Source organism: Melozone crissalis, unplaced genomic scaffold (assembly GCF_028551555.1).
Source record: "Melozone crissalis strain CALT ecotype California unplaced genomic scaffold, PUWL_Pcris_2 ptg000016l_1, whole genome shotgun sequence".
Classification (NCBI taxonomy): domain Eukaryota; kingdom Metazoa; phylum Chordata; class Aves; order Passeriformes; family Passerellidae; genus Melozone; species Melozone crissalis.
Window position 1 is genome coordinate 20,314,272 of NW_026535794.1, and position 27,631 is coordinate 20,341,902.

Consider the following 27,631-nt stretch of genomic DNA (forward strand, 5'->3'; position numbering starts at 1 on the left):
GGTGAGACTGGTTGTGAGGCAGAAAAGATGAGAATACAGTGAGAATCACAGTTCGCTCCCTTGCAATACAGAGTAATTTAATAAATTAATTTATTTTTTGTACTGATACATTCTTTTTTTAATAATACCCAGGCAAAAATTCAGCTGAGAACCGAGGGAAAGAAATAAGATTTTCAAAGACTAATTTTTTTCTTTCCCCCTGAGTTCTTCCTGCTTCTCTACACAAAGATCAAAATTTCTTCAACTGCAGTATCCTTACTTCCCTGCAAAAGCCTTGATATTGATAATACTTGTCTCTTCATGAAAGTAAAACAAGAGCTGGATCAGTCATGCAGAAATATTCCTGTTAAAACACACTGCTGCTTTTTAATATCATCTAGCTTCAGGTCTGGCAGACTCAGCCTCTCAAAATTTAATTTTACTACCTCTCATGAAAATCATGTCTTATATAAAATAGTCTTGATCCTTATTAATAAATTGAAATACTTTCATGTAACTCATTCCTCCAGCAAAAAAAGCTTAAGAAATAGAAAGTAGCAGGTATACAAGCACTTTCCAAAGTGAGGTGTTTGAAGAATTACACTCCAAACAATTTAGATGGCTTTTGTCCTTCAAACAGCTTTTCAAACAAATTTATGTTTTCATTAAATAAGAAATAATGTTGCCTTCCTTCTTTATGTCTACATGACCTACTATACAATGACTATTGGGCCCATTAAAGAGCCATAAACACAGAGCTGGGACTAGAAATTTGCTTCTGCAAGTGCAAAACCTTGAGCTAAATGAAGATGTTTCTTAGCTTACATCTACAAAAAGAAGCTGCAGAAAGAAGTTACTTCTAAGCTTCAATTAACCAGAAAGGAACAATATAAATCTGTTACCCTTCAACTCAAACATCTTTTTTTTTATCAACCGGAGCTAAAGAACTTGTAAAGCTAGCAATAAACATAGATCTCTTTGTGTAGATCCTTTTATCCTCTCAGTGGGATGTCCAACAGAGGGCATCATCTCACATTAATAGGCAGAGAGCATAACACATCCTAGTGAGCAACGCCTGCTCGTTGCTCTTTCCCAGAAATAAAAGTCTGCAGGGATAACGTGGCAGAAAGCCAAACTTCCAGTCCTCAAAAACACTCTCTGACAGACACGTACCGTTAGGTAAGAACTTGCTCTAGCTTTTGTTGGATCTAAGAATTTTAAATTCATTCAATACATGCATACTTATAATAAAACTTGTTTGTTTCTGACTTTGAAGTCGAGAAAAATATGTGCATCCCCACTGCATCTGTGTTTATTTTGAATGCAGACCAAACTCTGCAATAGATCTTACTAGAATAATTCATTGATTCAATATCAGTGGTGCCCAGTTTGCCTTAAGGGTTTCTAAGATAAATTAATCTGAATCTGAAAGGTGCTTATCTACCCAGCATCAAAGTCAACAAAAGTGAGATGGAGCTGTCTAAACAAATGTGCTGTGAGTACAAAGGCTGTTGGGTGTCCCAGGAGCAGTGCACACACACAAGGCTTCTGTGGGATGGTTCAGGGCTTCTGAGTTCCCTGCAGCAGCATTCTGCTTGAGTTTATCCTGCATCTATTTTATTTCTGACCTTCTACAACACCAAGAAGTCACGTGAAGATTAAGAACTGTGAGATTGCCTTAAGGGATTGCAAGGAACTGTTCTTGAATTGTTTCAGAGGCTTCTGCTCCTCAGCTGCAAGTGGCAGCCATTCAGCTGAGATCTGGTAACTCGCTGATGTGCGTAGTCCAAGTGAGCTGCAGTTTCAAGTAAAACAGATTTAGCTAAGCTAGCACTTGTTTCTGGTCCCTTCGATGAGATAAAACCTAAGAAGCCTAGATCCTGCTGGAATAAAATTCTACTACTTGTTGGGGCTTCTAAGTGCATCTCCTTCTTTTCTGATTTTTTCTCTTTTTTTTGAAAAATGTTTTCTCAAGTGGAATTAACAGTTTCTGTTCTACATTGAGCCTTAAAAGTTAAGCAAACAGTCTAAATTTCATTTTGTTTCTTTAGAGCCTCTTTTTTTTCACAGAACATAATAAAATTATTTTGGCAAGCTTTCCCTGTCTTTTCCTTTTCTTCTCTCTGACTTTTTAAATGAGAAGGGATTATACAGTTTCAGAAGAAAACCACATCATAACTACACAACTTAAGTTCTCCCAAGTATGGCAGAAGCATTGAATAATTACAGAATAGAAAATAAATTTTAAAACACCCTTGGGAAAGAAGAAATAAAAAGAAAAAAAAAGTTATAAAACTGAACCATGTCTATTAGTTTTATTCAGTGGCCAAAAGGACATATAAAAATACAGCTATGAATGTAGTGAATAGTTGCTGTTCATATTTATTTCTGTTTTAAAAGTACAGAATTTTATTGAAAATTAAAACCATCTAGTTATAAAACTATTTCCATTTTTCATCTAATATTTTTGCATTTTTTATCCTTCCTGATTATTTTTTTCCTGGTACCTGTCTTGTTTTCAGCTCAACCACTATCCTGGCTGGTTGCTTTGCATTCGTCTGCAGAGCCACAAGACATCTGAAAAAAATCCACATTTCAAAGTAACTCCCAATTACTGCACTGATCAGCTTAAAAAGCATCCTCCTCAAACCATGAATTAAACTTTAGTGCATGTCTGGGGTATGGTAGCTATATATGGGGTATGGTGTTGGTCACACCAACACAGCCTATGTACACAGTGACTTCAAACCATAGGTGTCCCATTATGGATCCCTGGTTATGTGACTTTCCTGCCTGCAGAAAACAGAATGGCTTTTTGATGGAGCCCTGTTATCATTATCCAGGTACCTTTGCCAAAGTACACAAAAACCTGGAGCATGTCCTGAAATCTGAGTCAACTGCTGGGTGCTTTGAGAAAGAATAGTAATAATCAGATATAAAAATTTGGCAGGAAAACAGTAAAAGTTGCCTTCTCTGTCCTCTCAAAGCATTAGTCTTTAACTGCTTCCACTGGTATTGAAATAGAGCCCTCAGCAGCTGCACTTAGAGCATGAGGAATACCCGACCTGCATCAGCTGAGGGATAGGTCACAAAGACAGGGACAGTTCATATCAAACTGTTACCTGGCAGCAGCAGAGCCCAGGGGTAAGCCTGACAAGGAAAGGGCTTCCCAGGTGAGACATGGCCATCTTTGTGCTCCTCTGGTGTGATCCACTGAAGTAAATGAATGATCCTGTAAATAAATTTTATTTTAAAGTAGGAGAAATATGTCATGCTCCAATGGCAAATAGCTACTTCAGAGAGGTAACTACATGCTTCATGAGACACATAAAGCTTATTCATAGATTAAAACAATCTAAACTGCTTTGCCATCAGTTCAGTCTCTGTGGATAATGAGGAGGGTGTCATAACAGGCTGTGACGAGCAATGTCTATGTGAGTGAAGACAAAACAGAATTGCCAAATGCTCCTGGCTTTTCCCTCTTGTAAAATTGTCATGACTGGTTCCAAAGACAAGGAGAGAGGGAGAAGGAAATAAGATTTTTTGGGCAGCCATTGCTGAGACTACCCTGTCATGGTGCCTGCGTGCACATAAACCCAAGAAGTGGCTACAGAGCCCCTCAAAGGCAGTTCAGGGGTTGCTTCTCTGAGAGGATTACTGTGCAGATATACACTGGAAGTATTTTTTATGTGCTTTCCTCAAGCAAAAGCTTTAAGATCTCCCACCTTAAAACTCTACAAGTATTACCCATCACCTTCACACATTGCCCATCCACTCTCTGCACAGACTGGGAAGAGCAGAGGAGCTGTGACACGGAGCAGCCTGGAGATCAAGCAACAGAGACCTCAGCCAAGATCCCGAAAGGACACGTTTTAATTGGCTTAAATATTGTTTCAAACAGAATTTAAACCAGAAATTATTTCCTTTAGGGTACAGTATTCACTCTCATCACAGCCCAGCCACTTTTAAGCATGCTAACAATGTTGCAGACCACAAGAGCTAATGGAAAAAGCTGTATTTTCTCATGGGGTCCACAGACTTGACATTGTTGTCTGTGCTAGTTGGGATGAAAGCTTAATTAAAGATCTAATCTGAACTCTGGCAAATGCACTGCATTTGGATTTGAACTACAGCAGATGTGCTTCAGACAAAGGTAGGGAAGGATAAACATTTTCAAGGGGCCCTAAAGCAGCATATTTTGAATGCCGTCAGTGCTGCCTTTGCTGAATACTGAGACTTTTTCATGAAAGTCTATGCAAAACAACACTAAAGGCTCAGTCTTTTTTGAGCATTTATATTACACATATTGCCTTACATCTTGGAAAATCAGCTATTGTGCTGCCACAGTCATACTCCTTAGCCACTTATTTCCCATGGATCTGTAATGAAGCCAAGATCCAGCCCCACGTGAATAATGGCATTGCTTTAGCAAGGTTGGCACAAAGAGGGGACCATTCCAGCTCCCTGTACAAACAGCAACGCTGCATTCCACAGCATGAGGGAAGCTCCCCTCATTGGAATGCAAGGGTACTTCAAAGGACCCTCTTTAATTTGCAGCTGAGCCTCTACTGTAGCCTTGTTAAGATCTTCATTAATCAAAATTTGCTACTGCCCTCCCCAGGAGAGAAGGGAGATAACCACTCTGTGGTACTAAAGGAACAGTTGCAACCTGAATTATGGTGATTTAATGCTGGCAAAAACTTGCTCAGATTCTGGAATCCTAATTCTGAAGTCGTGGCTGTAGCAGGCACAATGATAGATTGGTACAAAACCACCTCAGAAGTACCTTTTCAGCTGATTTAATCAGAGAATGCAACATTACTGGGCTTGAGAGGTGGGGCAGAGTAACCTCCAAATCTGCTTGAGGCTTCAACCTGCAGCAACACTGAAACAAGCTTGTAAAAATTCAGGCGTCAAAGCAGCTGAAGTGAAGCAGCCCATAGCTCCACATGGGTGATGTTAATGTGATACTGAGGCTGCCAGCTGCCTTCCTTCTCACCACATTACCCCTCAGACCTCATCAGCACCTAGAGCAGAGAAGGACACAGATCAGTGCACCCTTCTGGAGCTTTGAGAGTTGGAAACCTCCAACACAGCACGTTGGTGTTAACTTAAAGTGTTAATGTAAGGTGCAGTAATGCGGACCCAGTCCCACCCTACAGAGAAAATAAAATGAAATATCAAACAGATGCTGAGAAAAGTGAGTAGTAACTTTGGTGCACTTCATCACATGAGGAGCAGTGGACAAAATATGACTGTTAGTTTAGAATCATCCTATAGCAGGCACTCACATACTTTACCCACTACTGTTGCTCAGGTGACTTTTAATCCTGAGGTTCCTATAGCTGAGGAGGAATACTTAAATGTCACATTTCTTTAACATGAGCATGGAAGAGAAGCATAGAGGTCTGGCTGCAGATATTATACATAAATAATTAAATCTAAATTAAAGGGGCTCTGGACCCAGATTTCAATCTTATCTCCACTGGAAGCAGTGCAATAGATACATTTTAATAAAATTTAAGTCATAGAATACTTGTCAATATTATTTGACAATGAAAAACGTGCTTGGTAGTTTTATTTTTATGGAGTGTGCTATAATAACATTTTCACTTTGGAAAATTAACAGCCCTCTCCTGAAATGGTTTTCCAGCTGAATACATTGTATGGCAAATATAGGCTGAAGGAAGGACAACTCTTTAAAGGAAATTATACTCCCTCTATTTTTCCCAGACAATATGGATTAATTTAACTGCACTCTACAAAAAGCTGTTTGTCCAAATAATGCTTCCAAGAACGGCCCCTATGTGAATATTGGGTAAACAATGGTTATGATATGCACAAAAACTGTCAGCTGTCAGTTCAAAATTCAGTATCTCAAAAAAACTGCACTGAGTCTCATACCTCACTGATTGTGCCAGCCAAAAATAAGGGTTACAAAGACAGAGTAACTAGATCACAGCTAAAAAATATTATCTCCAACAGACTGGCTTTCTGTAGCATATTACCTGTGTTATTTACATACAGCATGGCATCCATTTCAAACCAGCTTTTATTACCACTCTGTGACCATTTACAAGTAGGAATTTTCATGACAGAAGGAGAAAAATAATGATAACTCTCACCATGGCCCATATTGTTTGCATGACCTCTGCCAGGGAGTGCTCTGTCCCAGGGAGCCTGTCCTTTCATTATGCTCCAGTCAGCATCACCTTTGCTCAGTGGCTTCCATCCACAGAGGTCAGTCTCAAAATCACATAAGGTGTAATTAGCTGTGGTAAGAACAACAACAGAGGATCAATAAGTTGAACTTGATGCAAGAGTTTAATGCCACAACTCTGACTGTTTTGTACTTAGACTGTTGAAGAGGCAAAAATATGTTTCGGGTAATTCAGAGGGATAATTAGTTCTAGAATACAGATAACAGGTTGGGCAGGCCCTTCCTTTCCTAATCAAACTCAGAACCATGAAACAAACTACCTATAAGAGAATAAACATAGTAAGGACCTGTACATAGGTTGCTGAGATATTATAAAAATGATATTAAATATTTTTAAAGAAGAATTGCACCAGTAATTTTGTTATGAACATGTGAGAAAAATCAAAAGCATTTAGGGATTAAAATATATGGAAAGCAAAGATGAATTAAGCTTTCATTTAATTTATTTTTGAAAATGAGATTTAAATTTATCAATTATTCAGATTGCCTAGAAATTTTTATTGCAAAGTGAAAGACGACTTTCTCAGTTGGTATGGATTAGACCAATTTAAATTGTATAAAAATTTCACACACTCCTACATTGATTGAGTACAAATAATTATTTTGATGGAAAAGTTTTATACCCAGAGTTTTCTTTCCTGGTCCAGAACAGCTTCCCAAGGTGCTACACTTAACTCCTGGGGTCACTTATTGCAATTGCAACCATTATTTTAGAACTGTATTTGTCACTTCTGCTTCCACAGCACATTTATCTGATCATATCAGCCTCAGAAAAGATCATACATATTACTCCAATTTTAAGATTGTACAAAACCAAAATGAAATGCATCTTTCTTTAAGTATCATTGTAGCAAAGTTAAATAGTAAAAGTTTCCCAGAAATATAGTTATTTAAGCAGCTAAATCTTAAGGTAGAAAATAAACCACAAATATGAGTGACTCTTATCTGGCTTCACCATATACATTAAAATTTGATGGTGCATAGCTTTCTGTTTAGTGCAGCATATTTAGTTTACAATGAAACTTGGCTAACCTATTTGATTAAATTTTCATGCTTTTCACAAGGTATCTTTTTAATTAGACTTCAATTGCTAGTACATTAAGGTTGAATATGCAAATTGATATCCAAGACTAAGCTGTTTTGGTGATTAATACTTTATCTAGACATTTTGTTTTCCTTAGCTAAGCAGTCTTGAGAGAACCAATGTGACACAAAAAGACAAACATTCTTTGCTTAAATATCTCTGTCTCCTGGCCTCCCTAAACCCCACAAAAGGTCTTCTGCATAAACAGCTGACTGCAGTGCCTGCACAGGAACATCCAAAAAGACATCCATAAATGACCCCTGTAAGCACCAAAGAAAATGAGTTAAAATAATTGTTTAAATATGAAACTAAGATCAAGATAGTACTAATAACTATTATATTACACCTCTAAAAGGTTTTTAGCATGGAAACATTTTTTAAATTAATGTTGTCTTTTAACTGGAGGCATTTGGGACCAGCTTTTGTATGATCAGAACCCATCACTGCCCTTGCTGTTCAACAGGATGAGAGGTGTGGTGAAATCAGCATTTCTTACATTGGTAGCCTGCAGTACAATTTCTTCTAACCCTATTGATATAGAAAGAAATGTTTAAATATCCCTTTTTAGGCTGAATATATAAGCGGGGGGGGGGGGGGGGGGTCGGGGGAAGATATGCATCCAGAGCAAAACATGATCCCAAATGAAATTGATTTTGTCCAGTCATTTTTACAAACTTTATTCAAGTCTGAACACAATTGTAAAGGTAGGAAGACAATTCATGGTGGTGCACTTTGGGATGTTTTTTGGTTGATGTTCATGGTTGGGTTTGGTTTTTGTTGATGATGATGGTTGGTTTGGGTTTTTTTCTTTTGGGTGGTGGAGAGGAAATAGAATATGGCAATGCTCACCATACTTTAGATGCTAAATGTTGGTTTTTTTTTTTTAATCCACCTTTCACTTGAAATTTAAAGCTCTAAACAAGCACCCAGTTACCAAGAAACACTGACCAGAGTCAATTACCAAACCCAAGTGTTGCCCCTATATAGTATCTGGAAGTGATACTTCAATTTAAAAGTGTAAATATGTTGTAGAACAGCTACCCTTCAACTTGAGTGAAATGCACTTTCCAAATTACCAGTCAAACTTAAACTTTATCCCTATTTAATTCTAAAAATTTAAGGGGTACTTGTAAATATTTAATCAAGCTTGAAAGAAAAGTTCTGTACTTTGGCTAAAACCCAAATCCAAGTAAGAGAGTTTTTCAGTGTGTTTTTTCATTCCTCAAACATCAATCAACCTTAACAAATGTGCCTTTCCTATCAAACATTCAGCACTTTTATCTGAACCTTCAAGGGATTATAGATAATCTTTCACTATCCATAGTAGGAAAATAAGTGACTGCACAGCCTATAGTTTTTGAGCAGTCATGCTGCAGTTAAGTTTGACATAAAACTGTTTTCTGATATATTTTGTCCTTTCCTACTAGAATTCTCAACATCAGAGCTTATGTTTTATGTATCACTAGGAAGATTTCAATGGATTCTAACTGCAGATAGGTTCTTGACATTTTTCGAGTGGAAAAGAAGTCAGTTCTCTATTTTAGACCTTTATAATTCAGCATAACAGAAATGGAAATAGAAAGGAAACAACAACTTGCTTTCACTTTAACAGTAAGTCAAATTTGATTTTTTTTTAATTCATGTGAATATATCAATATGGCTTAATTAGTGAAGGAGTAAATTATTACACCATTTCTACAAAATCCAATGATGCAGCCAGGAAAAATACTTGTTCCCCAAAAACTTTTTGAGTTTCAATAATAAGCGTAGGTTACTAAAGCCATAAAATACACTGAAAAGATTTTTCGATGAATACAAGCATTTTTCAACCCCCCCCCCCCCCCCCAAACCCCAGGAAACAAAGCACATATTTCACATATTTCAAGAGTACTAGGAGTTGAAATGGAAATATTTTTTCTTTGACTAGGTTTATCTATCCCATTTCCTCATGCTCCTCCCAGGGTAATAACAAAGCAGTTCTGTTAACCAGGCTGGGTTATCAGCCGAGTTATACTGCTTCAGCTTTGCTAGGCTGCAAGTGCATGAAAGTTTTCAATCCTGCTCTGAGAGCTCAACTAAATGAGCACAAATGGGGATGCTCAGCTGGTCTCTCCATCAGGTTGGTGTCTCCTTGAACACCAGTAGAGAATGAGGAGAGTGCTCCCTTCATTCAGTATGGCAGCGCCTAAGTGTCTTTGGAACTTGAGGTAATAACTATCATTATGAACAGGAACCAAATAATGTCTTTGCCACTAATATTTTACAAATTCTGGCTAACATTTAATGTCATTTTGTGAAAGCGAAGGGTTACACATATACCTTCTTTCTGAGTGCCTGTGCACTTTCCCTACCATTTTGTGATTAATTTTATTTCCCTAGAATTTGTTAAAGGATTCATACAGAAATATCCCAGATGGCCACAGATCACCCAGCCTGAACTTCCTCATGTCATAAGTCATTAGACAGATGACTCATAACTCTCATAGGTGAGGAGGCCTCACATCCTTCTGAAATAACTCAGTTCCCTGGCTTCGGGTTGAGAGAGTTTAAGAGAATCTCGTGTCCACCCTTGCTCTGCAGAGGTCAGGTTTGCTTGGAGCTGCTCTGGTGAAACACAAAGGGCTGCACAGTGCTGGTCAGCAGCAACATATGTGAAAATAGCATGGGTGTAGCTTCCTGTTCTCCACATGCGCATACTAGATCAATGAGCAGAGACTCACAATTTCAGGCAAATTCAGTCTCACTGGAAATGCACAAATGTTTAGTAAAACCAATGTTTCAGACTAAAAAGTTGTCTTTCCACTTCAATGTCGAATGGTAATAAAAATATTTGCGTCTGTGCCCACCTGCTGTGGAAGGTTGCAAGGATTTGCAATTGTAAATTGCTATACTGTAAATGAAATGCTATAAAAGCTACATGCCTTTAAAATTATACAGGTTTTCTTCATTCTACATATTCCACATTCATAAATTATACAAATTCTATGAAAAGCTGAGAATATTTAAGGTAGTACCAGAGGTGTTAAATTAAAAGCAGAAGCAGTAAAGATGGCTGTTTTAAGAAGGCTTCTAATTAAGCTAAATGGAAGTGATCCTCTTTCAGCAATACATGTAGGATGACCCCACCCTACAATAATTTTGAATTTACATGGATGCTGATGAGCAGGCAATTTCCAGAAACACTACTGCATCAAAGTGCGATATTACCTGAAAATACTAAGTGTTTCCTAGACTTGTTTCCAAGCTGCTAGGACTGCTAGCAAGTATTTGTTCATTTGTATTTATGGGTTTATAAGTATTGTGAAGGTTATGTATAAATAATGTAAAATAATAATAAATATAGTGTTTGAAATATTAGTTTTTTGACACAGTATTTACTTCCTTTAAATTGGGTGGGAAATAAAGAAAAGGCACCACCATGAAAGGGATCTTTATAGTCCTGTAAATTATCCAAGTCCTGCTTCTCACTTTCTGTTCAAATATATTAACTAGGTTTTCATAATTTGTTATCATTCACTGAAATAAGAAATTTAGAAATGATCACAAACAAGAGCTGTCAGAAAAGACATAATGAAAATGTAGAATTTAATAGTAAAATCTGTACTTTCATAACTTATCACTCCATTAGATTCATAGATTTTAACAACTCAGGTAAAGAAGGTTACTCAGATGCATAAGTGTTTCCTACACAATTTCCTAATTTTTGAGACTTTTAAGTCTCCTAGACTTAAATATATATTTATATAAATAAGCAGAGATTAAACAGAAAGATTAGGAAGAATTACGAAATATTTATGTGTTTGTTCTTGTAGTAAATTGTGTTATTATAGCACTACTCATGTCAAATCAACAGGACCAAAAAGAAAAATTCTTTTCAAATTTTTATTATGATGAAAAAAATAAATTCTTAAAGGAGGGGAATCCTTCACATTAAGTACCAGCTCTCTGCCATTGTTTTTGCTCAATAGGAGATCTGTCAGTTTTTTCAGTACCTGACAACACTTCAACAAAGGAAACTATTGAGGATGTGTCCAAGGATAGATGCTAAAAGGCCTAATAAAGGCTAAAACATGCATCACTGTAGCAGATAGGAAATTTTACTGAAAATCAATATGAATAAATATAGTGAACTCTAAGCATCATGGAGGACAATATCAAGATCTTGCAGAAAATGGATATAATGGGAATAAAGGAACAAAGGACAAAAATAAATAAGAATTTTTTCTTTACACCCTTTTTTCTCAATACTATGGAAAGTGTCTGAAGGATGACTCTTCTAAGCTGACCAAATTCCTGAGTAGCTATATTCCACTAGGGCCATCTTTCCTGAAAAGGAGTGTGGGAAGCATGCAAGACAATATTATCCATTAAAATGGGCTAACTTTAACAATAGATATTGCTATTTTAAAGATGGCACAGTTTTGTGTGCTCTTTCTTCTCAGCCAGTAGTCAGAGAAATAAGCAACTACTACTTTCTGAACAAAAGGTTCAGAAAATAAACTTTTTCCACCCTCTTTTTGGGGGTTGAATATACTTTTGTGCGCTGCTCCAATGAAATGATACCTCTTCAAACTGTGAATATCTCAACACATAGTTAAGCAAACAATCCCTATTCCTCAGTTTCAACTGAGTGCCATATTTTCTTTAATTTGAAGACAGTTAGTGAAGAACCAACACCAGTAGAAAAACCACAGTTAATTGCAGAAGCAGCAGCAGAGAATGGAGCACTAGGCAGAGATTTTGAAGAACATTTTGCACTGATTGTGGCTCTCATCATTCCTTGTCCCAGCACCATAACTCTGGGGATTCCACAAAGGACAGTGTTGAGACCATCAGGTCATTCTGACTTTTCCTTCTTGTGGCAAATCTCCGTTTTTCTGACACATCAGCATCACCATGATGGAGGAAATATTCCCAAAAATTCTACTGTGATCTTTAAAAGACTGACTAGATCTAGGTAATTTTTAATCTTTTGGTTACCTAACTTAAATGTCCAGTGTCTGAGGCACAGGCCTGTAAGTGTTTGGAGTTATCTTCATTTTCATCTTGTGTACTATGATTAGAAGCTCCCTTCAACTGCAACAATTATTTTTCATGATCCTTTCATGAAACCTAAAAAGTGGGATAGCTAAATTGCTGAGAAATAAAGTCCAGCTTTGAAAATACAATTCACTTTCATTCCATTCCTCCCAAAGAACTTACAAGGACTCTCCACACTCCTACCTGTGGAGGTAGGACAGACACAGAGACACAGACACAGCATAGGGTCAAGCCTTGTAAAAATCAAAAAGAGGTCTCAGAGAGGAAGCCCTAACAGACTGTCATGTTTGCTTAGATTCTACCTACCTAGAGATAAAACAGTATATACCTTCCTATTTAAAATGTTATTTCAGCATTTGCACATATTACTTGTTTCAGATACAGTTCCCACATGGTTCTTTAAGTAATTGAAAAAAATTAAGGATTCTGACTGTGAGTTAAAAAAATGGCTTGCAGTCACAAATATTTCCTGAAATCTCATCAAGGAATTAGAAAATAAAACATTATCAGTGTTTTTAATCCTGCTACCTTGAGCAGGACACAAAATTTTAATTGGCACCTCCCAGCAGCAATATATATCATCACCAGTATCTTAAATATGTGTACATTTTTTAGGTTAAACACATAAGTGTTACTACCACAGGCAAACATACATACTTATGCATGCCCTATAGTATAAATTTTAGAAGTGATAGGGTCCCTAAAGATGTTTTCACTTGGAGATCTAAAATTATTCAGAATTATTACAGCCATTTTTCAGTAATTTTAATTATTTTCTTTTTACTCTTGATTGTACAGTAGAAACTGTGACTTCTAAACAAACTTACCTTCATCTGCAAATATAATGAAAATGCAGCTTCTGAACTACATTTCTGTGGTGATTTGTATCATAGTGCAAATATAATGTCACTTAATGCATTTTCTGACAGTAATTCACAAAGAGTCTAAATTAGAAAACTGTTCAGAGAACAAATCCCAAGGCAGATTTCATTCCCTTGCAAATTAGGGTTATAAAAGTGGTATACAGGGAATATATTTAAGCAAAAACACAATAAATATTGTATTTTAGCAGGTTATTAAATAAATTACCAGCTGTACCTAAAACACGATGATGAGGCAAGACAGAGAAACACATAGCAATGGAAAGAAGAAAATGCTATGAACATTTTTTTTAACCTGTATGCCATTAAATATTCTGGGGAAAAGAAGCCATAGAAATTTAAAGTTTTTTTTTCGAGGGATTTGCTGAACAGAAATGTTTATGTTTCACAGCACTGCTCAGCAGGCTGCCCCCCTAAAGCAATGGGGTTCACTCACAGCAGGTGGCTGGGTCCTCATCGCTGCCACCAGGGCAGTTCTGGTGGGAGTCACAGGCTGATCCAGGGGCCACGGGCTGCCCATCCCTGCACAGGGGTTCCGCCCAGGAGCACAAACCTGCTGGCTCTGATGGTGCAGCGTCCAGGAGCTGGATGCTACTCAGGCAGATGAAACCTGCCCTGCTCTGGAGTGCTCCTTTAAACACAAGCTGTCAATAAAATAATTGCATTAACAGACAATGGAGTGAAATTGATTTTCATTTACACAAAAAAAGTTCTAGGTGTAAAAAGTGCTTCATAATTTCCATTGCAAAACTGTGATAAATTTCAAACCAGAACTGAAAATTTTGTATGGCTATCTCAGGTTGAAATTATGGAAAATTTTAAGTTGAACTTTGAAGAAAGAATTTGAATAATATGCAAGAATGAAGTTTAAAAGAAAAAAAGTCTATTTTAAAGAAAAGCTTATAGTCTCATAAACTTTTAGCTAAAAATTAGTAATGCCCCTGTTCTTTAGAAAGGTGTCCTGAAATTTAATATCCTAAAGACTCCATTTTCCTTTCTGAAGTGTCTTCAAAAGCTCATTTTGCTGATCCTCAAGAGAAAATTTCCATTTATAGGTGTGTAAATTGGGCTGGGGACTCTCCTCAGACACCAGTTGGCATAGCAGAGTTTAACAATTGATAATTGTTTCATCACATAAAACAAAATGGATGCACCTAGTCTCTGGTGTGGGAGTGGTCCCTGCCTGCTTGCAATCCTGGAACTTTTCTGGGCACAGGATTGGAGGTGGCTGATTTGCTTAGGTCAAACATTTCTAGGAACCATGCCAATGTTTTAATTATTTGGACAATCACATGCCAATCCTGAGCCTGTGCCTTCACCCTGCTTATTTTACTGCTATTGACATGGACACAGAGATTCAAGGAGCATTTCTCTCTCTGACAGAGTTCCATTGCTCTGAGCAGATTTAGCACAAGCTGATTTATAGCAATGAAATTCCAGAAGAGCATCTGTTGCTCCTGGGCACGGCGCAGCCCAGCTCTGCTGGCTCTCAAAGCAATGAAATTATCCCATTTGTGCTCTCAAGGTTTCTTTTACCTGAGTTAGGGCAGTGAGCAGGAGGAAGAAAGCTTGGATTAATCAAAAAGATTAGGATGGCAATAAAAGAAAGCACTGAGAAAAAAGAGCAGGAGTTGGAGGAATAAATAAAAATGGATATGTGGGTTTTCCCAGACTGGGACATGACCAAAGTGTGAGTCTCAGAAAGTAGTTATGTGCAAGGGTCAGAAAGCACTGTGTTAGAGTATCTGACTAAACAGAAGGAAACTGGAACAGATCTGATTTGGGGCATAAGCAGAAGGGTCTAGCACACTCCCCAAAGCCTGGAAATTAGGTTGGAGTGAAATCTCAAGAGGCATTTTTTTTTCTAAAACATGAGTTATACATGTCATTGTCTTCCACTAGAGAAAATTTCTTCAAAATGACAAAAGTTATCTAATGCTTCCATGCTCTCTCTACCAGTTCAAAAACCAGAATGCTGTGCTGAAAATATGAAATAAGCACAAATATTAAAATAGTATGTCTCCTTTCCTAAGTGCAAGGGATCCTTGCAGTTTTTGTACAAGAATACACAGTTTTGGCTTCCTACTTATATACATACAACCTAAGCAGATGTTTATTTTTAGATACTACAGATAAGTTAATTACACATCTGCTTGGGAAAAGGAGAGACAGGCAAAAACACACCCTTAGAACCTACTAGCTTACTAAAATGCATTCATTCTAACATCTGTCAAAACATCAATTGTTGCAGTGGGCTTAGTTTTTGTCCTTTCATAGAGATTATATTTTCAGCTGACTGCTGAAGCAGTACAATATGATGGTTATTTACAGAACTACCAAAAAAAGTGTAAATGGAAAGTTACTTAAAATGGAAACACCTAAATTAACATAAAAATTAAGTAGCTGCAATTTAGCATTTATCTTTGTCTCTGAACTTTCAAGGAAAAGGTATCTTCCCAAATAGTGGTTTACATAATTTCACTGAAGTTCCACAAAGATCATTTACATCATCTCGCTTAACACTATAAATACATTTAAATGAGTTGGTAATTCCTGAGTTGGCCTCAGATGACTAATTAGAATCAGATGAGATTTTTATTTATTTTCTTGCATATTATTCAAATGCAGCAGCTTCTGTATGTCATGTTTGTGTAGATATTTTATTGAGATACAGCCAGAGATTTACTCATATTGAAGCAATGGAAAATTAGCAAGACATTCAATATACACACCATTTTAACAATTTTTTAGGCTTTCTAGATGATTTACGAACAACAAAGTAAACCATCTTCAAAAATTGAGCATATGCCTTTTTCATTCATACCTTTATATTTTGTAGCCCTGTTGGTAGCTGTATATTCACTTTGACCCATTCCTTCTTAGTCATGGTGTTGCTTTCCCACAAGACATGCTCCTCCTGTAAAATGCAGAAAACAATGTTATAAAGATAATTTTTGTTCCTCCAGAAGTTATTGAGGCCAGTTTTCATCCTCCATCTTTTCATCTCCCAGCCAAACAACCACCATATACAAAGTTGCTCTATGTGAAAAAATACAGTTTCTCATACTCATTTGCAATCTTTGCACTGAGGTCTAATGAAGAGAGGGGAAATAACACATGTTTTTTGTGACTAAACAGACTAATAATATAATTATCAGGAGTTGAGTCAGTTGAATTAACATTAATTAATATGTAAATTAAGCCATGTTATTGCTGAATTTAACAATATGTTTCCATGGTGTTGTCTACATAAGCTTCCTTTTCATAAATAACTGCTTATATTATGTTGTGTAATTAATTAGATTTCATTCTCTTGGAACTGAAGTTTGAGTCTGTCAGAATTACCCAATCAATTGAGCTATTTTTTTTTTTTAAATCTGTAAAGCAAGCACACAGAGTAACACCTAACAACTTTTACTCATGAGCTGAATTACCTTAATCCTCCCATTTTAATTCCACCCCTTAAGGGTAACAGGAAGGGTGCTACATATGGTAAGGCTCCCTTTATGCAGCCCTTTTGATTCAATAATTTGGCAGAAGTATCTCACACTCATTTTGCTTCTGGTCATGATCCTGCTTGCAACATACTGAGGCATAAAGGAGAGAACGCAGAAATTTGAACTTTATATACCCACACAAAATCTTTTCAAGAAGAAGTTGCAAAATAGAGCAAAACCAAAAACACAGAAAAAACCTGCAGGAAAAGTTTAGGCTATACATACAAACAGACTCATGATTAAAAATATCAGATATTGAGACTCCTTTTAGGAAGCTGCAAAGTATGGGTCATACCTTTTCCACCAAGGATATTACGGAATTAGTGGCAGTTCGAAAAAAGATGTAAAGCAGAATAAGAGAAATGGAGAGTCTCTTGTATGACAAGAAATTGAAAGTATAAAAACAATTTATCTTACAGGAGATTAATAAAAGGGGTTATGATAGGCATGTGAAATGTTATCAGTACTATAGACAAGGACAGTTATCTTTTTTCCTGTTTTATAATATAAAGAGAGGAGAAATGTGCTGCCTACTGCTTGATAGGCTGTGAGCCAGCAGAAGGACATTGGAATTATTTGTGATGCACAGACAATTAGTGCTCTTTTCTTACCAAGGCCATTCTGATATATTAGCAAAGCTGGAAGATTAAATCCCCATTGGACATGTGTTCAAAGATCACAAAAAAAAAAAAGAAAAGAAATTTTGGCTAACTGCAAGACAAGGCCAAGGCAACACACTAATTTCAAACACTCAATCATAGAAGAGATAAATTGGATAAAGCACATGGCATGCTTGATTTCAGAAATAAAAGTCAGCTGTGAGTTTCTACATTACTATAGCATGTATTCGTTCAATTCTTTACATGACATATTCAGCAAAAGTCTTTCAATATTGAGAACACATCATTCTGTGTAAAACTTGCTTCATTTTACTAAATAATTCAGCTTCTAAAGGAAATCTTTCAGCCTAATCATATCTTAGGCACATATGAGATACAGAAAAGGATGTACTAGGAACCATACCGTATGGAAGGTTAAAACCATAGCCTGTGGTTAAATTTCTACTTGTATTTAACATGCTCCCTCCCCACCTGCATGCACAAACCCTTCAAACACATTTGTATATCTTTTGGGAAGCACTGTATTTGCTGAGTATTTGACTGGATGCACCTTGATACTACAATTTTGCTCACATTCAGGTAACAGCTTGGAAACCCAGCCCCATGACCATTTTTCTCCCAAGCTAATTTTACTACAGCAGGAGTAAATAGCCTGTAGCAGTAAACTTGAGTTTTCTGTACAGTAGCCAGACCTTCTGAGACTTTTATTTACACTGAAAGCTGTAAATCTCCTCAGATTAAAGGGTATTTTAAGCAGATTTTACTCTGTGATTTTATACAGCACTAAAAAGTCAACAATATAATTTCCCTTCCTCACAGTACTTGTAGTATTCACCCTTCTCATTCTATTCTTCCACCTCTTTTCTACAAATGGGTTAACCCCTCTAGCACATTCCTTGTGTCACTAGTCTTCTTTCAAAATATGGAAGGTGTTTCTTTTCCAGTACTTTCCTTCAAGATTTATTTTGGTGATGCAGGGGAGCGGTTGCTCAAGACAACTTTACTCTATTCCCCCTTACTGTGATTTATTACTATCGATAAACAACCTTTTGTAAAGCTAAAATGGGCAAGAATTGTTCCTTTTCCCCACAATGTTTTTTTTTTCTGACATAATGCTGCTCAGATTTGAAGGATGGAAGAGAAATCCCAACTTTTTATAAAGGTCTCCATCTATAAAATAATTTTATCTCTTTTTTTTTGACATTTCTGTATCGATACCTGCAGTGTTGTGCAACTGCACCCATTATTTTGTCCCTACTTCTCTTCTCAGAGAGTAATTTGCAACAAAAGCATATTTTTCCCCCCACAATGATTAATCAACTTTACCTTCTGCAGAGGAGTGTACTCACAGGACTTTTGCAAGTGATGTTGAACACACAGAAAAATTTTAGTGCATTAGGATATAGATATACTTGCATGTATTAGCATTAGTTGAAATTATCTTTTCTTGCCTAATTTCTGGATTTTTCAAAGCCATAAAAGATGAAAAGATTAAGGCAATAAAAGGAAGAAAAATAAGCCCATTACTTAAAGGGAGTAACAAACAAGTAATGAACAGCAAGTGATAGACTCAACATGATATTATCTGGTTTCCATTTTTACTGAAAATAGTAAAATTTATCTGTCAGCTAACAGACAGTTAATTTTGCTAATTGAATGTACAAACTGGGGAATGAGATGCTGGAGAGCAGAGCCATGGAAAGGGACCTGGGGATCCTGGTCCATGGCAAGCTGAACCTGAGCCAGCAGTGCCCTGGCAGCCAGGAGGGCCAACCCTGTCCTGGGGGGCATCAGGGACAGCTTGGCCAGCAGGGCAAGGGAGGGATTGTCCTGCTCTGCTCTGCTCTGCACTGGGGCGGCCTCACCCTGAGTGCTGGGGGCACTTCTGGGTGCCACAATATAAAAACGAGATTTAACTGTTAGAGTGTCCAAAGGAGGGCCATGAGGATGGTGAAGGACATTGAGGGGAAGCCGTGTGAGGAGCAGCAAAGGTCTCTTGGGTTGTTCACCTTGGGGGAGACTAAGGGAAAACATCATTGGAGTCTACAACTTCCTCATGAGGGGAAGAGAAGGATCAGACACTGATCTCTTCCTTGTGGTGACCAGTGACAGGACCTGAGGGAATGGCCTGAGGTTGTGTCAGGGGAGGTTTAGGTTGGATATTAGATAAATGTTCTTCACCCAGAGGGTGGTTGGGCAGTGGAACAGCTCCCCAGGGAAGTGGTCACAGCACCAAGCCTGACAGAGCTCAAGAAGCATTTAGATAATGCTCTCAGACATGTGGTGTGACACTTGGGGTGTCCTGTGCAGGGCCAGGAGCTGGACTTCAATGATGCTAGTGTGTAACTTCCAGCTCAGGACATTCCGTGATTCTGTGAACATTTTATGTTAGTTGAACAGGTAATATTGCTACATGGGAATTCATATATGGACCAGAATAGACAAATAATGTTAAAAATACATATAAGCCCTAAAATGAATGGAATCACAAGCTTTTAAGTAAAGGTTGCATACTGGAAGGAATATTTTATTATCAACAGCAAGCTCTGAGAACCTGAGAAGAATGTGAGGGAAACCAGACAACTGGGAGAACAAAGGACATATATGGCAGCTAAGGGATAAGTACAGTATGCAATTATAGCCAAGATGCTGAACAACTCTTAAGACTTTGGAACAAATTGCTAGCAAGCTTGTAAGCACCTAGAGAATTAGAAACTGAGAAACCCATATTAGCTGCTTCTGATGAGGAGCAAGTTGTGTTTTGCAGTGTAATATTTTTTTTCATCATAAATAGACTTGAAAATTTAGTTACTTCACTTTATTAAGGTTTTTAAACAATCTGATAAACCACATGCTTAAAAAAAATGTGGTGATTAGGTGTAATGAAATTACTGTAAAATGTGTGTGCAAATAGAAATGTGAGCTTATTTCAAAGAGATGTCAATAGTTTTCTATTAAACTAAAAGAAAATTATAATAAAGCTCTGCATAGGTCTGTTCCAGAACCTGATATAATTATAGTGCTGACTAACTGATTGGAGAGTCAGATGAAAAGTAAATTTTAAAATAACATAGAAAATACTGTACTGGGAGGAATTGCAAGCACTGTGAAGGACAACATTTGCATTTAAAATCATCTCAGTATACAGAAACCAGTTTCCAAACCAATAAGGCAAAGTTCAAATATATAGGAGTCACAATAATGAAAGAAAAATCAAATAGTCAAATGCAGTAGTTTTTACTGAAGAACAGTTTGGCAAGCCAGCAGGAAAAGAGGAAAAGCTGCAGATTATCATGGACTGCAAAGCAAATGTGAGTAAACAACAGGTTACTGTTGACAAAATAGTCTGTTTTCCTTATCCTTCTTCATACCCTAGAGCAATTTAAATTCCCTGTCTTACACTTGATACCACAATGTCTATATTAGAAAACACGTTCACTCATCTTTGCTCTCTCTCTTGAAAGAGTGAGGAAGGCCAGGGATAAATTTACAACATCTTCATCACTTGCCTCTAAGAACAGTTCTGAAACTGTACATTGGGTATAATCCAGTACCAGAGTGTTGGGCCTGTCATTGCTGGGATTTAGAAGAGTTATTCAAAGACAAGAGGTTTTGATCAATAAATAAAGTAATAGGATGTGCAGGAAACTGCAAGGTACACACAGTTGAGAGGCTGTTTTGAATGGCAGCTTCCAGGACAGCAGCACTGTTTTCTTCCAGGGTCAGAATAAGCACTCATCCCTCACTTCTGGTTCTTAATATTGGCTAGTTTTGACAATTCATTTGTCTTTCATAAACAACCTAATTATTCAGTAGCAAAATGTGAAAAAGCCAACTCTCCCTTCATTTCAGTTAAAGAAGTCTTAAATATGAGTCTGTATGTTGTTTTATTTTTCCTGAAACTACCAGCAGAAGCTTATGTTCCTGAAGATTTTTCTGGCAAAGTTTTCAATATGAGTGACTCACACTATCTTGAAATAAGTCTGTGTGCAATAAATACACTTCTGATTTCTGAATTTCTGATTTCTGAAGGATAAATTCAATAACTAAAACATAGAAGGGCTAAGAGAATCTGTGGAAACAGAGGGGACTGATGTAATAAATGCCAGAAAATTTTCTTCTAATGAGCATCTAAGGACCAGTTTATCAATTAATTCAATTTAGGTTCTCAGTTCTATGGGAACTCATATGTCAGTTCTCTTATGGTTTTCACTTACATAATTTGCTCTGTTTTCAGGGAAAAACAACTCTTGGATTGGGTCCATTGATGCTACTTAGGTGAACTGCTGAAATCAATATTCCTATTCTGTCTCAAGGTTGCTGAGAGTGTCATACCTGGGGATTTATTGGCAAGTACTATGGCACAAAAATCCATGCATTCTGACCAGAACACTGATTATGTTACAATTCCCTGACACAGTCATAGAAAAATACAACTATTGGCTTTTATAAATGAAACATGAGCAAAAGCCTGGAGTTGTTTCCATGAATATTCAAAGACACAACGAGAAAGAAATAAATTGTTTCCATTACCTGTCCTAAATTTAAGACCTTTTGATTGTGTTATACTTTGGGATTTTTAGCTTCTAATCTTTGTGAATGAAATGGATCCAGTATTTAAATATGTATATTGTTGGGTGATAAGAATTCACCTCCAGCACCAAGATATGAGAGCCATTAACTGCGAGAGAGCAGCCCTACTGATCTTGCTTTCATGAAGCAGCAGTGCAAAGCATCAAGACTAACCTATCAAACCAGACTTCCAAAAGAGAGCATCCTAGTAGTAGAAAGTCTCACAAGGTAGGGGAGGTAAAAATGATGGAAATAGTTAGCAATGCTCAACTGGCATGTGTGTTTCATTCTGGCAGGGCTCTTTTATCTACTAATAGTTAGAAGAATAGAAAAATTACTGCTCTAACACTTGAGCAAAGCAAAGCAGGTGTTTAATCAAGAACTTTCCAGCTATCCTGAATCAACAACTTTTTTTAATATGTCTCCATAGACAAAAGCACCTATTTTCTTAATTCCATAACAGGAAGAAGGCTAGAAAAGCTATTACTATAGATTCCCCCCCCCCCCCCCCCCGAAATCTGCAATTGATTTAATTCTGTAATAGCTGTGTTTGTCCTTGAAACCTTATTGCAGAACATTCACCCATCAAATCAGTTCATAGCTGAGATGGTGAACATCCAGGCTTTGCAACTGCACAGATCAGTGGAATTACTAGAAAACCAGTAACCAAGTTAGTTTGTGCACAAACTGACTCAGGGGGCAGGCATGCAGCAGCATTTTGTCTGGTGACACCTGGACTGCCATACCTTTAACTTTTGGAAATGAACACTTTTCTACTTACCTGGTTCATAAGCAGTACTGCCTTGAGAACACTGCTATCTGCCATGGAGTAATGAAACTGAAAATGGCAATTCTTGCTGGAGCAATGACACATGGAGCTGTTTAGATGGGCCCTTTCATATAATGCCTTGTCATTAGCTTCTAACCACTCAAAATGGCCTGAAGAAAAAAGAAAAGGACATAAAGGTCACTTCTTCACAAAGCTTTTTTTTCCAGTTGTTAAAAATAAGGACTAGTCTTGTGTAATTCCACCAAAGACCCATTCCAGCAAGAATGAAATCTGATCATCATGCTGATGATGTGACTTGGATATCATCTATTTCCTATTAAATAGATAAATATATATATCTTCATTTTACTCACAGATAGCCCCAGCAATCATGAATTACATCAGTTGATAGTATCTCAAGTTTTAATTTGTATGCTTAAACCTGCAAGAAGTCCCAGCTTAGCCTCCTTTTACAACCACTCAATATGTATGACAAATATATGTGGAAACTGGGCTTTCTTCACACTGTGGTTTTCAGGGAACATGCTTTTCACAGCAATGCTTAAAAAACAACCAAAGAAATAAAGGTCATCTGCACTACTGCTGCAAGAAGCAGTCACATCTCCACCATGTAATCAAGGTCTTTACTCCTCAGACAGAACTTCTGCAACAAAACATTGGAAGCATATTGTCTTTCCATGTGAAGCAGAAAAGCAATTTATGCTCTGCTTGACCTACTGGCCCTTATAAAAGCATTCCTACAGAGATCAAAGGAGCTCTCCATCCCCTCAACAATGTCTATTAGTTTTCAGAAATAAAAAGGCTAAATATATCGTCTCTTTCAGGGGAAAGAGTCACTGAATATTTTGCTGCCTTCTGCAGCAACTATTGAAATAATAAACAAGGTCTGATTAAAGGTTTTAAGTCTGCAGTTTCTATGTTTATTTCTCTAAATAAAACTTATTTATTTCTCTAAATAAAACTTATCTCAAATACAAATGTTACACAATCTCAAGGTGAAGGAAGAAAGTGTCATTTCACAAAAAAAAATGTTCATTTAAATAAAAAACTTCTATAAACATTCTTTTCCTTTCGTTGCCTGTATACTCTTGTGTTATGCAATGATATACACTGTAATATATTCTTGAAATTTCCTTGGAGTTGAGCTTAGAACTTCATGCCACAGCAACTAACTTTTATATAGGAAAATATTGTAGATTAAACCCAGATTTCTCTTTCACAGACATGAACAAGGCATCTACAATTTTATGACTGCTATCGTGTGCTGAAGAGAAATATGCAACACTAGAAGGTATGCTACCAGTTGTTTATCTAACTTCAGAGTTCTCTGACGCCATTATAAAACCAACCAATATTATTACCTGAGCCCAGTGATAATTAACATTATTTCCTCTCATTCCTTTCAAGAACTTGAATCTTTAAAAGCAGGGTAAAGAGGAGTTGACATGATGTTTTGACAAGAAAGCAAGTGCTGCGCTCTAGAAAACCAAAGTCCTATGGAGCATCCAGAATGAGCCTGTATCCAAAATAACATGCTTACTCTACTTTGGGGAATGCATTTTGTGCAAGTATTGTGATTGCTTCTGCTTAATCCAATGTAAAAAACATAAACTAGGGAAAATATGATGGCATATATGAAGCATACATGAAAAAATAAAAGCAACAAAAAAGTACTTTCTGAACAGTACTACAGGGGAATATGAAACCTCTGTAAGAACTTTTGACACCAGAGAAATTAAGAGGAAAAATTATAGATAAATTGCCTACAATACAAGACTAGAGGAGCAAAGCAATAAAGAAACAAAGAAAAAAGGTCTTCCAAGGACAGAAAGTATTTTATTTAATTTAGGGATACCAGCAAGGGAGGATTATTCAAAGGCTGTAAGAAATATTTTCTTTATAAATAGAGTTGTTTATAGTTATAGTCTTCTTATAGTAGTTATAGTCTTTATAATTTTATTTCTCAACTCTCTTCTATTTATACAATTAAAAGCTTTGTTCAAAATCATAATATAAAACTAAGTCAAGATCTATTTGCATTGCAAGTTTGAGCCCTCAAGCATGGTATTTTTGCAGTTTGCATACCATGTCTTTAGTTTATAGAACTTTTTTTATATTCAACCTCTTCATTTATGTCTCAACTCATCTACAGGAATAGAAAATAATGTATTGAGAAGTCAGCCATCACAGTTCAGATTTTTCAATACCTTTCAATGTTAATGATGAATTGAATTCTGTTGTTGTTTTGATGCTTGTTTCTTCACACATTTTCATTTTTCTTTATGACTTAGAAGCACAGGGAATTTTCCTAAGCAGTGGGGGAAGTTCAGCCTACTCAGCTGCCTGTGCGTATTCATACAATAATGCCCAAGCACCTCTGCAGGAAATATTTCCAAATATATTCTCTTTCCATAGACAGTTCAGTAATACATTCCTGTAAAAGCCCTTACAGAATTTCAATATCTTTTGTGTTCTCAAGATTGCCCTAAAAGGAAAATCCATACCCATTACCAGCCCTTAGGGTGTCATGTTAAGGTGTGGCACAGATACAATGACTTTCAGGGAGGTTTTTCAAATAAAATCAAATTAAAAGTCTCTTTTTTGTGGAAAAAAAAGTGGAAATTGGAAGATGATATGAGTCTTCTCTTCACATTTAAGGGGAAAAAAATCTGCTTTACTCTATGCTCTTCATTACACATACCTGCAAAAATTAGTTTCAACATAGTGTATAAACTCAGGCACTTTTCCTTGCTATTCAATAATAATTTGACTTATGGCTACTGGAATGTATTGAAATGCATACTAATTTTTTTAAAATAAAAAAAATATCTAACATTCATTCAGCTTCTATCAATGAGATGTGCTCCATTTCTGTGGGTTCAAAGTTCAAGCAGTAATCCCCACAATATCAGTTCTTCAAAGCTGCACCACCACAAACTGTACTATTACAACCAGCAGCACTTGACCCCTCTGAAGGCAGCCTCAGTACACAAGGCAAACACTTAGCAGGCAAGACAATTCCATCTCACAACTGAACACTCAGAGATTTATATCATTAAGCTTTCAAAAATCTTTCCCATAAACCCATAGAGACATAATACACAGTGACTTCGAAAACAAGTGATGCTCTTTACGTCTTAAAATTGCATCTGGACTAACTGTATTCATTTTAAAGGTAGGACACTATTTTCCAGAATAATTGTTTATTTACATTTGCCCTAATAAAAGGTTTAAAATTAAGTTCCAGGCTGTATGCTCAAGCAGAATAGTGCTGCACAAGTCAAATTGCCAAGCATCAAAATCAAAATAAAACAGAAAAACACACACAAGGGCTGCAGGCATAGATGAATTTGATTTGATTTAATTTAATTTCACCAAATTCTTGCACAGATCTCATAAAAAGAATAAACTGGAAAATAAATCAGCTGTTAGTTTATAACAGAATTCTTATGCTAAAATTTTTCATGAATACCTGAAAAAAATTCATTAATTCTTAAAATGAAATATTTTATTTCTTACCAGAAGGAGTGTTCATGATATCCTTATTAAACAGCCAAAACAAAACCTAATTTACACACAAAATATATACAAGTACTTTTTGTAGTTTTGTTCTGTTTTGGCATTGAGGCACCATCTTGCCATAAAAAGTGCTATATTCTTCATGAGAGCTAGTAATTTTGAGTCAGATTAAATGCCCACCTTCAGTATTGTTGCTGGAATCCTCCAGGAAGGAGCAGGAGGCAATCTTGTGCCCAGCTTGCAGCTGTGCCCCCTGAGCAGGCTCAGCTGCCTGGTCTGAGTGCCACTCACACAAGCCAAGCTCAAAAATGGAAATCTGTGGTACTAAAAGACAAAGAAAAACATTCACTTCTTTAGAAGTCATTCTTTATGAGACTATTCCCCATTAGAAATCTGTGCTTATTAAATTCCTTGGCAACATTTCTGCTTCTTCAAAAGGTTGTTTCAAAAGCCCTGTGTATCCCTGATTGCTGCCCTGCACTTCAGCCTGCCACCTTTAAATATTCTAAGAAATCATTCCCTCAAGACAGATGCTTCTTTGAAAGCAATGGAGTGCTATTTATGTTAGCCAGTCATCACAACCTTCATGAATTCAATTCCACAGTGAGAGTTGCCAGGTAACATAAAAACTGCCATGTAATAATAAGAAATACCTATTTACTTTTCTAGGTGATAGCTACAGAAAAATCACTTTTAACAGGTTAAACTCAGCAGCATCTCCACAATACTTGTAAGAGAATACTTCTTTTTAGGGACAGAAAGGTTCTGAATGCATCACCACATATTTTAGAGGGCTTTTAACAGTATGCCTGACTAATCTATCTGCCTCAGGATTTTAAGCAGGATTGCACTGTGACAATGGAAGTTCCACTTCTTAATGTTATTGCAGGGGAAAGATAATCTCCTGGTTAAGTCATATTATTAAATAGCAGTCAGGATGTCTCAGAGAAAACACAGAGATTCCTAACTGTATGGAAAAAACAGTTTCAGATTATTTCACATAGATGTTACTGTCTCCTTCATCTGAGAGGCATTGTATTATTCACATTACTGACACTTCAGTGAAATGGGCTGTCCAGGCAGTGCTGCAAACCTTTCATTTCTTCCTTGTTCTAGTGCTGAATAAATGTGTGCTGCTTTCAAACCATGTGTATTGTGTGAGAAAGAGCTTGTCAAAACCTTGTATCCCACAGAAAATGCAAAACTCCACAAGGGTCTGGAAAAGGATGGATCTTGTCAAATTTCAACATTTGCAAATTCTTTCAAAAGGCATCAAGATCTTCATTTAACACTTTTGAAGTATTGACACAAAACATTTTGAGTCAGTCTGTGGGGTTTTTTTTCTTTAATTTAGTTTATATATTTTTGAGGGGTTTTTTGTTTTGTCAAAATACCCATTTTCTAGCTCTTAATGCCACAGCATGTCAGA

The 27,631-nt window shown here is 36.7% G+C and overlaps 1 protein-coding gene across 1 annotated transcript in view; it reads right to left on the bottom strand.

The window, feature by feature from the left end:
* The window catches only part of MALRD1 (MAM and LDL receptor class A domain containing 1), a 234,212-nt gene that overhangs the window by 190,731 nt on the left and 15,850 nt on the right, over positions 1-27,631 (bottom strand). Inside the window, exons 7-12 of the mRNA XM_054274046.1 lie at positions 26,383-26,526; positions 22,675-22,832; positions 16,029-16,121; positions 13,641-13,848; positions 6,105-6,251; positions 3,102-3,211 (exon numbers count right to left, since the gene is read on the bottom strand). Of these exons, the coding sequence (XP_054130021.1) occupies positions 3,102-3,211; positions 6,105-6,251; positions 13,641-13,848; positions 16,029-16,121; positions 22,675-22,832; positions 26,383-26,526 (860 nt within the window). The remainder of the gene's footprint in view (positions 1-3,101; positions 3,212-6,104; positions 6,252-13,640; positions 13,849-16,028; positions 16,122-22,674; positions 22,833-26,382; positions 26,527-27,631) is intronic.